Here is a 13,018-nt window from a genome sequence, read left to right as displayed (position 1 = left end):
AAAAAGCCAGAACAGGAAACTATGTTTTAAATTTGATTAACATCACCTGTTTTGTTTAGACATCATTAACCACAGTTTCCTGACTCAGACATAACAAGAGTTATGGTTAATTATACCTTCCTGGAATGTTACTCAGCTCATTCTAATGTGGTTGCATGAGGCTAATTTATTTCTCATTTTAGATACTATGAGTGCATCTAAAGTGAGTGCAAGGGGCAAGATCTGAATATTCACTTATTTTAGGTGTCACTGTAAACTGTGGTTTGCATTAAACATGGGAAAAAATCATACTGTGGTTCAAGTTCACTGGCATACAGCTGGAAAACCATGCTTTTGCTGCCAACTACTCAACAACCATCCTCATATATTCCCTCCTATCTCCATGGTGCAACTGGCTCTTGAGTCAGAATAACTGCCCAAACATAACAATGAATGATAATAATACTCTTAGAAGTGCATGAATTCAGATATAACAATCAAACCATAAATATCACCAACTGTAGGTTGCAAACTAGCACCAGAACATGGAGGACAGCTTGAGCACCTCCCCAACCGAGCAAAACCATGGTTTGAAACCTTGAGAAGGTACATACTAAGAGTAAGAAAAGACCACAGTTCCCATGTTATCATATAAGCTGTTGGACTCTAAAACTTTAGTCCAAAAAACCCACACAAAACTTCCCCATCTCTGGTTCAGATGAATGGCATGCCATCAATGGATTTACCCCATCGTAGTTTGGTACTATGTGTCACTATTGGCATCATGTCTGGGTGGTCAGTTATGTACATTAGCCATGAAATATATTTGATATTTTCCCTCTTTTAAATAAACATCATACCTTATAGACTTGTCCATATGTCCCATTTCCAACAACTTGTACTAGTTCAAATATCCCTGCTGGATCCTAGAAAATACAAGAATAAAGTGGGATGTCAATTGATAATATTTTAGGAGGGTCAATATCTTGTGCCCTATGAATTCAGTGGATGGACGGCTGATGAATACAAACCAAGAGGAAGACCTCCTGCACGTAGTTCCTTGAAACAAAGGAGATCTGGTGGAAAAGCTACTTGGGTTTCCTAAAAATAAAAAACAGATGTGCAAAGCCCTCTTGCCGTCTGTCAGTGGAAAGGAAGTGTTTCCTACTGCAAAGAGTTAATGACACAGCTTTGTTCTTAGACATGTGGATGGCAAATCCTGGAATGTAGAAATGCCAGTGTACGGGAGCCACAGCTATTCTTGTAAAGCATGAATAGAACAGAAAATTAAACCGTATTCAACCTCACCCAAGCTGAAGGCAAACAAATTCCATTTTCTAAAAATGGCCAGATGGGGGAGGTTTCTGCAAAATGACAGAGGAGTCAATGCCAGACATTTGCAGCGCAAATACTCTGGCCTTGCTGATAAAAACACCTGATCAGCCACCTCGCTCTGTTTGACAGTGCAAGTATGGTTATTTAAACACCCCCCCTCAATAACCCCTCACCACCCATGTCTGTGTCCTTGCCATCAAGTCAGAACTGACATAGTGACCCTAAACAGGGATTTCAAGGTGAGAGGGTTTTTTCCACTTCCACTTTCCCAGTGAGTTTCCATGGCCAAGTGGGGATTCGAACCCTGTTTTCTACAATCCTAGTCTGTCGCTCTCTCCCCAACACCACTAGGAATCCACACACTCCACCCATAGCCACCATTGAATCCACTGCCTTGGATTTAACAAAGCTAAGTTGGGATACTAGAAATTCAAATTATTTATTGTCATTGTAAGCATATACATAGTATATACATACAGTGGTGCCTCGCTTGATGACGTTAATTTGTTCCAGCGAAATCGCTGTAGAGTGAAAACGTTGCAAAGCGAAATAAAAAAGCCCATTGAAATGAATTGAAAACCATTCAATGCATTCCAATGGGCTGAATAACTCACCGTCCAGTGAAGATCCTCCATAGGGGCGGCCATTTTTGGTGCCTGTAAAGCGAAGAATCCATCCAAAAACACAGTGGTGAGCCATTTTGAGCACCCAGCGGCCATTTTGAAAACCCAACGATCAGCTGTTTTGATCGTCGTAATCCAAAGTATCGGTTCCCAAAGCAGGGAACCGATCGTCACAAAACGAAAAAAAACCATTAAAACATTGTTTTGCGATCACAATTGCGATCACAAAAACATTGTCGTGAAGCAGATTCATCGTTATATGGGGTAATCGTTAAGCGGGGCACGACTGTACAACGAAATTCACACAGACACCACAGAAGGTGTGCATCTGGCAAAGAAAAGAGACTGTGACATGCTAGTACCCTGTTTTCCTGAAAATAAGCCCTAACCTGAAAATAAGCCCTAGTAGGATTTTTCAGGATGCTTGTAACATAAGCCCTACCCCAAAAATAAGCCCCAGTGAAGTGAAACCCCGCCCTCCACCCTCGTGCAGCAACCAGAAGACAACATGACAGTATTTGAATCAATGTAGATGGTTGTACATGAAAAAAAAAAAAACATCCCCTGAAAATAAGCCCTAATGCACTTTCTGTTTTTTGTTTGTTTGTTTGTGTTTTGGGGGGGGGGAGCAAAAATTAATATAAGACCCTGTCTTATTTTTGGGGAAACACGGTAGTTCAGGATTTGACAAAGGGCACACAAAGTTATATCGGAGATGGTAGGCAAGCTTTGCAAGAAGTGCAGAAGAGAGTTTATTTGCATTTTACTAGAAGCTGCTATATCTTTTGGAGAGATCAGACAATCCAAAAATAGCTAAAAACAGAAGATTCAAGTATTCTGTCATGCTTGCACTCTTGGCAGAAAACAAACAAAAAAAACCACAGTAAAATCTTAAATTTAAATATAAATACAAAGGAAGGGCATTTATGTTCTGACTTCCTGTGTGATTTTTATTCCTTGCAGCCTTCTGGGGCACTGTGAAGAGAGTGACGTGGCATCTTGGCCCCCAGGTCAGGAGTGATGCTCCAGTCTTTCGGTCCTCTCGCTCAATGATAAAGACCGTGCAAGAAGACGGGCATATGGTCCAGTGCATTACACTAATTAACCTCAAAGTGATGAATGTTTGGGTCAGGGTTTTTGGCATCTGGCAGAGGAAATGCAGCAAAAAGTTGGCAGCAGCTGGAGAGAGAATTCCAGCCCTGCGATAGCAAATTGCTAGCAGAGAGGAAGCACTGAGATAATTAAGAATAAAGTCCCGTCAGAAAATGAAGCCATAAAAGAACCTGAGTGACCCCCACCAGCATGAGGCTAGATCAGGGACCAGAGTCACAGCCCATTGAGGTACTGCTGCTTGTAATGTAGTGGCCATGCTGGCTTGGGGATTCTGGGAGTTGTAGTAAAAAAAATGTAACTTCGTCAGGACCCAGAAGTCAGCTTATAATTAGCCACTTGCCTACTGGCCTAAGGTAAGAGTGAACCATCATCCATGCAAAAAACCAAATATGTATCTGTACAATGGAGGAAAGCTGGCGGCTTGAAAGACAGGACTGATGCAAATGCTTTTCCTGCTTGGAAAACACTAGATGAGCGTATTCTCAAAGGCTTTCACGGCTGGGATCCAATGGTGGTTGTAAGCTTTTTTTGGCCTGAAACCTTCGGAACATGGCCAAACAACCCGAAAAACCTACAACAACCAACTAGATGATTCCCAATCTGGGTCCCCAGATGTTCTTGGACCACATCTCCCAGAAATCCTGGCCAGCACAGTGAGTGGGGTGAAGGCTTCTGGGAGTTGCGGTCCAAGAACATCTTGTTGGAACCCCACCGGTCTAGATGACGGCCCCACTATACTTAAATCAGAGCAGCTCACTCAGACAAGTGGCCCAGTGGAGCAGAGGTGCCTCCATGCGTTAGGTGTGCAATGTGCCTGCTCTGAGCCGACTGCTTCATTGCCAGCTAGAGATCATTCCCGATACTGCCTGGGATGGACAGGGAAAAGATGACTGGGAGACGATGGATAGATAGATACTACCTGGCTGCTTATCTCAATATGATGGATTTGCACGGGCCAAGACGACCTTGGAGTGTTGGCTCTGCGAGTCTGCACCCCCTATCCAGTCTGCCTGATAGTAGGGCTGGCCTTGGTCCCAGAGAGCAAAAGCCAAATTACTTTTCTGGACCCCAACTCACCGAATCCCTCATGCTGGCTGGGGCCTCGGCTTGAGACTCTGGGGTGCTGCTGCCAGTCAGAGCAGGCAGAACTATAGGAGGTGGACCAACAGTTTGACCCCAAATAAATCTGGAGAAACAGAAAGAAGGCAAAACTCCCAAGCCTTGCTCAGGGTGGAGAGTTTCTTTGACATCCTCCCCCCATGCTTTTGTGAGGGAGCCTGGGAACAAACGTTTTCACCTGTGACTGCAAGGAGACTCAGCCGTTAGATGCATCGGGGACAGCTGGGAGATGGCTTCCATGTGCGGCCAGGAGGTGTGCAGGCTGGGTTGTGGCTTAAAACGACAACGGCAGAGGTCAGTTTTAGCTTTGGGTTTGACTGTTTTCTTATGCTCTGTCGTGGGCATTCTGTGTACTATGTATCTCTGAATATATTAGTCCATGGCTTTTGCATGCATTTTACATTGTGTAGGGTTTTCAAGCTTGGATATTTTGTCTTACGTTTTAGGACGAAGTGGTTTTACAGAAAAGCTGTGTTTTGAATGGGTGTTGGTTACCCTTGTCTTTTTTGGGGAGATTTGCTGCATTTCCATACTTTTGTCCCGACAGTTTCAACTGCTGTCTGGTTTCACACAGTTGATTTATCACAAATGATTTGTGTGGGTACCCATGGGCAGTGAGTATATATTTCTTTTCTGGGCCATCTAGTAACATGTAGATTTATTTGTGAGCCCACTTTTATGGTCAGGTGCACCTTTGGACTAAGAAACCAGGCTCCTCTATTTATAAGTTTAAATAGCAAGATATTGTGATGGTGGTAGCTTTATTTGTTAAAAAAAATCCTCCTGTGTAGTTTTGCTGATAGAAGGGAAACGGCATCACTTACAACAGCAAATTACTATTAATTAAAAAGTCCCTGCTTAGATTCTTCATTGCACTCTTATTTGTGGAAGACAACTTGCCTCCACCCCCAAAATGCAGACCAAGAGCATTTCTTGTTCCCAATTGGCATTTGATCAAAATACCTGCAGCATCTTTTCCCTTTGTGAATCGCAGCTAACCGTACACGTAGAGAAAGGGTGATTGCTCAGATAGATACAAACAGTCCATTTCATGCTGCAGCTTTTAGCAGTCCATGAAATGGGGGTTTTATGTTTTGTACATTTGAAATGGTCCAAAATCAGTCTTGCATGTAAACAAATGCAGGCAAAATAAAATGTTACCAGCTTTCCGTGAGGAGGACATTTTGTGTGTGCTTTCTCTGTCTGTGCTTTGGGGTTTAGCCTATGAATAGGGGTCAGGCCATGATTCACATCTATGGCAAAAATGTCAAGGCTAATTTCCACAGGGGGGCAGAACAAGGCCTATGATAATCAGCAGCCATATTTGACAGGTGTGCAAAATGCTGAATCATGCAGTTTGTGTATTAAATGAAGTAGTGTCTGTGATAATGCAGCGTCCTCATTGATTGGCTGTATGTAAATGTGCATGTGCATAACTGTGTGGGCAGTTGGAGATGATGTATGGATCTCTTCTGATTAATGTCCTGCTGCTGGTTTGTACTGCTAAAACTTCTGTATGTATTGTAAATATACAGTACTTGGTGTTGGAAGAAGCTGCCTTTGTCTGCCTCATTCAACTGGACTGTCCTGGACTGGGACAAAACTCTGCTAATTTACACCAACAAAAAAATAGAAGAGACACATATATTTCCGTAACACTCATAAAAACGTGCAGAGTCTGTTCAAAGGAGAAACTGATGGGGGAAGAATCCACCAACCGTAGGTTGATGATGTCTGGGGATAATGGGACATGTACTTTAATACATCTGGACACCAGCAAGATGGGAAAGGGTGGCTTACAGAACTGGAGCCCTTGTCACTCAACTGACTGCAGCTGGGCAGGGGCCACTGAGAAAAGGCTGCAGCAAAGGGAAGCGTCCTTAGGTCTGGCTTTGACCAATGGTGTAGAGTTTGCCACACGGTCTGCTGCAGGCATACAGATTGCCAAAACAGATGCTGAAAAGATGATTTGCAAAATTAATCCTATTCCACAGGGGAAAAAAAACCCAGCACGATCCTCTAGAGAAACTAAGAAAAACATAACCAAATTATTCTCTAGAGCAGTGGTTCTTAACCTTTGTTACTCGGATGCTTTTGAACTGCAACTCCCAGAAACCCCAGTCAGGACAGCTGGTGGTGAAGGCTTCTGGGAGTTGCAGTCCAAAACTCCTGAGTAACCCAAGGTTAAGAACCAGTGCTCTAGAGTGCTCTTTTTTGCTTATTTGTTTGTTTTTTTGCAGAGTATTGGTGGCCTGTTTATCTCTATAGCTCTCTAATGAGTTTTAACCAAAGTGATGGAATTCATACCCAATGCACAAGGCCTTTTTTTTCTTTAACTAGCCAGGGGGACAAAACTGTGCAAGATGTGTGACAGGATCTTGTGATTGAGCATGGTGACCCAATTCCAGCTGGATTTCTCGTAATGGTTCCAAGCGCCCCTGAGCACCCCCATAATCCAGGGGAGGGAGAAGAATGATGATTGGAATCTACCCATCATAGAAACAGCCAGCCATGGAGGTCCTAGGAATGAGTCAACATCATGCAGTCAAATCATGGCCATTTAAAAAAAAAAAACTTCAGCCAGTTTTTAAAAACTCTGCCAACTTCGGTTTGCTGATGATCTGAAGGCAAACTGAAGTTCTTCAAGAAACTGGACCCCACCCTTCCCAGTGTTTTAGGCTAGAGATTGGCTGCAGTAATAAAGAGAAGGGTTAAACTTTGGGTGACTTAATCTGGTGATGGCTGGACAGCTGCACAGCAAAGAAATTCATTAAATGCACACCAGTGCAAAGTTTATAGTGAAAGGGGGTGGCATTTTCTGGCCCAAAAGATTTCGTTCGTAGTTGGGAGGGGTAATCATGGCAAAGCATGTGTTCAGTATAACGAATCTGCCAGTAAATTAATCTGATCTGGACCTACAAGACAGACACTGAAATGCAATGTAAGCAAGGGGTGGGTGCAGGCCTCCAGATGTTGTGGGACTACAATTCCCCAGCCAGCATAACCCCCCCCCCCAAATCTAGAAGTTATAGCCCCGTGCAATCAGGAGCATCACGTTTCACTCACCCCTGCTTCAAGCGCCCAAGAAAGGGAGTTGTTTGAAATGTCCTGTGGCCTTTGCCTTATTAGCTTTGCATTTCCAAAACTTTGAAAGGGGCTGGACAAGATCAGCCTTTCCAGATGCTGTGGAGCTACAACTCCCATCATCCCTCACTATGACTAAGCTGGCTGGGGATGACGGGAATTGCGATCCACCGCGAGGCGGAAGGCCGTAAGGTTGTTCTTACATCTGTTTTAGCAGCTTCCTTCTAGACAATAACTTTTTAACTGCAGCCCCCAAAGAAGAAGAAAATAATTGCATGATTCTTATTGAAAAAAAAAAAGGCTCACAAATCCAATCCTCTCAATCTGACCTGGGCTGCTCGATCCATTTCCATTGCGGGTCTCACCATTCCAGACTTTGTCTAAATCCACTCCATCGGACCCGAATTGATTCACCAACAGGAACATGTCTGTCTTTGTGACATGCCGTCTAAACGCTTGCTTGCTGCCAAAATTAAGGCAGCCAGCTGCCAACCGAGACCTTTGTAGCACGAATCTCATGACAGTGACGAACTCTCGCCACTGTCTGTTCCACGAGGGTACCGTTGCTAGCATGCCCAAGGCTACACATACTGAACTGCTACAAACGCTTAAGAAAAGCACCCAACTTATCACTGCATGCATTGAATGTTGTATAATTGCACCAGGCGATGCTCCCATCTCGTTTCGGCTATGAACTCTGTCTGCGACCTTAGGAAAGCCACAATTGCCCCGGGACACAAAAGCCACCGATCCCAGTAGTCACACAAATCACATGGAAAAATGCCTGATTTGCACATCCCAGCCCTTCTGGGTTTATTGGGTGTTCTGCTCCACCACTAAATCCCTGCTCGTTGCAGCCACATCGTCCTACCTTTTAGGGTTGGTGTAGTAAAGACAGAGATATTGTCTGTGAAAGGCAGGATAATTCTTGCCTGGCACATTGTGTCTCTTTCAGCTTAAAGGGCCACCCCATCACAAAACACCCAAACGCCCTTAAGGCAATAGAAAATATTCTGAATAAGGTATGGCTATATATACCACACTGCAATCTGAAAAACTTGCAGCTATTCCTAGGTCGCCCCGTAAGGCCATTTGAAACACCACCACCGACAAAGCTTGGGAGATAAGCAGCTGCTCCAAACGTTGACTCGGAGGAGCCATTGAGGGCCTCAAGCAGCAAGAGGTTCTTTTCATTAAGAGTTTGCAGATCTGTGTTCCCGGACTACAACTTCCAGAATTTCCCAGGTGGACCTGGGAGTTGTAGTTCAAGAGCACAAATCTGCACACCTCTGCTTTTGATCGCCTGAGAGGCCAGAAACCCAACCTTGCATTTTCTACTCCAAAAGTGTGTGTTCAAGTACTGAGCTAGGGGCCCGATCCACTAATAAAAAGCAGGTTTTGGTTCAAGCGATCTCAGGCACTGCCTCTCCCTTTATGAGCCTGCTTGAGTGTTAAGATCATCAGGAGGGGCCTTGCTCTCAGTCCCACCACAATCAAAGGTGTGCTTGATGGGGACACGGGACGGGGCCTTCTCTGTTGCTACTCCCAGACTGTGGAACTCCCTCCCACTGGAGGCCAGCCTGGCCCTATCTTTGCTGTACTTTCGCAAGCCAGCAAAAACCTTTCTCTTCTGGCCAGCCTTCCCTGAGTGGGGCCCTTAAACAGATTGTTGTGCCTTACTGCTTTGAATGTGTTTTTTGCTGTTGCTTTTTGTTTTCTGTTTTTTTTTTTTAAGCGTGGCAATGGTTTGATACTTTTTAGTTATTGTATAGTCACTGTTTTAGCATAAATATTTTCGTCTAATGATTCAAGCTCCTTGGAGTCCTTTTTAAGGAGAAAGGCAGGGTAGAAATGTTTTAAATAAATAATTATAGGCCTGGCAAATCTGTTGTAAGCACTGCTGAGACAAAGGGGTGGATCCAAGCCTTAAGTTTGCAGTTTTAGTGTCTCTCCAAGTATTTGGGAGTCAGTCCCACAAAACTCCAAGGAGATTCAGGGTACCTTGCGATTGCACTGGGAGAGATTCCCATTTGGACCCCAGTTTAAAGGGAGTTGATCTTAACAAGACCTTCGTATTAGAGCTAAGCCTGCACCCAATCCAGAGCGAGTAGGAGATCCTAAGAGAGGTTGTCTATATGATTTGCTTCTTTAAGGTTTGGGGAGGAAAAAAAAATAGCCAGGAGTCTTATCTTCAAAGGTGGCGGGGCATCTGGGAGAAAATCCTATCATAAAGAAGCCGAGCATCTAAGAAAGTGGGGTGGAGGCCAGGAACGCCAAGCAAAACTTTTCCCTCTTGAAAGTATCCCAGGAGTCCTCTTTGCACACGACTAATGTGGCTGTTTGTCTTGTGATGTGTCTCTGTCTCTTCCCCCCCGCCTCGGAAAAAGAAATTCGCCGCTTGTCTTTTTTTTTAAATGCCGACCCCAAAACCTTGCCGCCCGAGGCTGCGGCTTCCCTCCCTTTGCCCACCGGCAGGGCCGGCCCGGGCGTCCTTTCCCCCTTCCCGGGGCGGGGCGGGACTTACCCTCAGCGCCGCCAGGTCGATGCTCTCCAGGCTCCGGGCCGCGGAGTCGCCGGCCATCGTTCGGGCCGCGAATGCCTCCGGCCGGCCGGTTGCTCGGGGCGGCAGAAGGCGCGGCGGCGGCCGGAGGAGCCCCGGGGGTCGAAGAGACAGAAGTGAAAGATGAGCAACGGGCGGGACGGAGCGGGGGGGGGGCGCAAAGAGCGAGCGAGCAGCCCTCCCTCCCTCCCTCCCTCCCTCCTACCCTCCCTGCCCGGATGCTCGACGGGGGCGGCCGGCTTAGCCTTTTCCCTGCCTCCTCCGCCTCCGCCGCCTCCGCGTCTTCCCCGGGCGATCTAACGGTCCCTGCGGCTCAGCCCTGGTCAGGCAGCCGGTCCATCGCCGCCTCTCGCCTCTCGGTGTCAAATGCAGGAAACCCGACATGCAAAGCCCGGGAGGTCGGGGTGCATGGGGAGGGGGGGTCGGTGGGAGAAAAGGACTTGGGGGCGCCGCGGCGTTGGGAAAGCAAGCAACTTTTGCAGAGAGAGATTTCCTCGGGAAAGTTTGCGAGGAAGTGACGTGTCCGGGATGGGCTGAACCAGCTGGAGCGGGTTTGCGAGAACTGGATGCGGCAGCCAGAGGGGTGGTGGGTTTTTTTTTGGGGGGGGGCGCCCGAGGTACTCCTGGTAGTACTGACTGGGCGAGTAGGACTGGCCTCCTGCTTCTCCCTGGGAGCAGGAGGGAAATCCCCCCCCCCCACCCTTGCAGTTTGATTCTGCACAGGCACTGCCTTGGGATGTCTTGAGGACTAGTAGATTTACGGTGGCTATTTGGGGGACTAGACACACAGAGTATTCTTGTCTGTTCTCTTTTTTTTTTAAGCCTGCTTTTTCTCCCAAGAACGGAAGGCAGGATAGGAGAGGCATCATCCCTCAACCACCTTGTTCATTTATATCATTCTATGTACATTCCACTTTAAGGTGTTCAGGGTTGGGAGTTCAATTCCCCACCTTGCCTCCCTCACAGGGGCTGGGGTTGAGGATCTATAGCATCCCTTCCAGCTCTACAGTTCTAAGGTGATAATGATGATTCTCCCTTACTCCCTGATTATCACAACAACCCTATGACGTCGGTTGCACTGAGATCACCCCAACGTTACCCAGTGAGATTTGTGGCCAAGAGGAGATTTGAACCCAGCTTTGTGAATTGGGTTAGGTGGGTCCCCAGATGTTTTTGGATGACAACTTCCCAAAGCCTTCGCCACTCGCTGTGCTGGCCAGGATTTTTTGGGAGTTGTAGTCTAAGAACATCGGGGCACCTAAAATTCGGAACCCCTGTTCCAGAGAGTTTGGAAATTTAGTCTTTTGGACGACTGTTTCCAAAATTCTGGGTCAAAAGAAGCCACTACTACACCATCCTAGTGGGAAAAAAATGAAGGAGCACAGGCTCAAAGGAGATAACATGTCTACGCAATGCAAAAAGATATACGAGAAGCGATATAACACACTGCTTTCAAGATTTGTTCTCTGTTAACCAGTGGTTTCGTGATGTTTTGGAAGAGCTTAATTTGCTACAAGGCTCAGTCCTGGCCTCTGTCTTGAATCCCAAGGCCCAACGCTTTGAGATGAGAACCCATCCAACAGCCCCTGAGCTGGTGCAGAGGGCATTGTCCTCCCGCCATAAAAACTAACAATGTCATTTCTGCATGACAGGGTTGGAGAGAGGAGAGGTTAGGGATGCGAAAGGCTGTGCTTGAAACCCACGCTCAGGCACAAAGCTGCCCAGATCGCTCGTCCCTGTCTCGGAGCCTCACTTACCTCACAAAGTTGTCGGGGAAGCCAAGCCCAGGCAGCCAGCATGGGATGGGGGGGGGGGAGAGCCAGGTCCAGACTGGGGGTGGGTGGGGTTGAGCCCTGGTCTCCTGAGCCTTGGATCCAGCACTCCTTAGGTCCTGGGGTGGGCAGTGGTTGTTCTCGTACTTCTTTGCACTCCATCTCCCATCGTCCCTCATCATTGACTAGGATGGATTGGACTCTTAGGCCTCTGGAAGACAATGATGTGAATCGCCCACAATTCCAGTAGGTGCAGCAACACAACCCCTTCAGGTGGCAGATCCAGGGAGGCGGCAACAGCAGCAGCTCCCCAAGACATTTTTTCCTGAAACCCCCCCCCCCCCAACAACAATTCCACTTTCTCACAGACGACAGAGCTGTAGAGATGGGCCGGAACTGCTGGTTCGGCGGCCGTGGTGGTTTGTTTCTCGGCCAAACGGGTGTTCGGTAGTTCTCAGCCCCACCTCCTCTAGTGAATGCCCACTCAGAGGCAGCACCGATAAGCAAACCAGCACAAACGGTGGAATGGGCAGTGTGTGCCCTTCTCTGCCAGGCTGTTTGGTGCCCTCTTAACTCACCTGCTGAACTTTGGATCTGACAGAGACATGGTCTGGCTGCTGGAAAGCTGAATGGCCAGTCTAATCCGATGACATTCCATAGAACGGAAGTGAGTCACTGTTTCGTCCTCAGGTTGAAAATGTCTCAGGCTGGCTTTGCTTTTTGTGAGACACCCCAAAAAGTGGTTTGGCCTTTAGCTTGCATGGGATGATGCAGCGCATCAGATACCTGAAGGATTGTGTGTGCATGTACATGCATGTGTATACATGCATGCATGCGCACGTGCACACAACCCCCACCCCCCTGATAGCTAGATATATTTTATTTGTGGGATCTCCTACATATGGCAAAAGTTCATGAGGTTCTTCGGTTTTGCTATTTGTGCTTCCATCCAGATGATGCAGGCCTTGATCTGGTACTTTCACTGCCTCCCCCCTCCCCTGTCTGTGCTTGTTTGTTTCTGTTAAAATTATACTTTGGTTTGTTTCTGAGTGTATTCTGGAGGATGGATTTTAGCACTATGGTGCTTTTAATGGGAAATGTCTGGTCAGCAACCTTTATTCATTTATTAACACTTTCATACACTCACTACACATCCTTTATCCCAGGACAGTCTTGGCTTGTAGTTAGCTCATTGTCCTTATGTGCCATCAGGTCACTTCCAACTTAAGGCCACCCCATGGGTGAACCATCTCCAGAATGTCCTGTCCGCAGCTGCCCTGCTCAGCTTCAGAGAACGCAAAGCTATGGCTTCCTTTAGGGAGTCAATGCATCTCACATTGGGGCTTCCTCTTTTCCTGCTGCCTTCAGTCTCTCTCAGCCTTATTGACATTTCCAGAGAAACCTGCCTTCTCATGATGTGCCTAAAGCAGGAC

The 13,018-nt window shown here is 46.8% G+C and overlaps 1 protein-coding gene across 4 annotated transcripts in view; it reads right to left on the bottom strand.

Annotated features, from left to right (window-relative positions):
- The window catches only part of NRK (Nik related kinase), a 125,968-nt gene that overhangs the window by 100,774 nt on the left and 12,176 nt on the right, over window positions 1–13,018 (bottom strand). The window contains exons 1-2 of one of the 4 annotated variants that reach the window (XM_072981398.2): window positions 9,778–10,001; window positions 840–905 (exon numbers count right to left, since the gene is read on the bottom strand). In XM_072981398.2, the coding sequence (XP_072837499.2) occupies window positions 840–905; window positions 9,778–9,834 (123 nt within the window). In that variant the 5' untranslated portion in view covers window positions 9,835–10,001. Of the gene's footprint in view, window positions 1–839; window positions 906–4,127; window positions 4,225–9,777; window positions 10,002–13,018 lie in introns of those variants that run through there. The other 3 variants (XM_072981399.2, XM_072981400.2, XM_020813943.3) reach the window with 3 other exon arrangements.

Source organism: Pogona vitticeps, chromosome 11 (genome assembly GCF_051106095.1).
Source record: "Pogona vitticeps strain Pit_001003342236 chromosome 11, PviZW2.1, whole genome shotgun sequence".
Taxonomy (NCBI): domain Eukaryota; kingdom Metazoa; phylum Chordata; class Lepidosauria; order Squamata; family Agamidae; genus Pogona; species Pogona vitticeps.
This window is presented reverse-complemented; position numbering and strand designations above follow the sequence as displayed.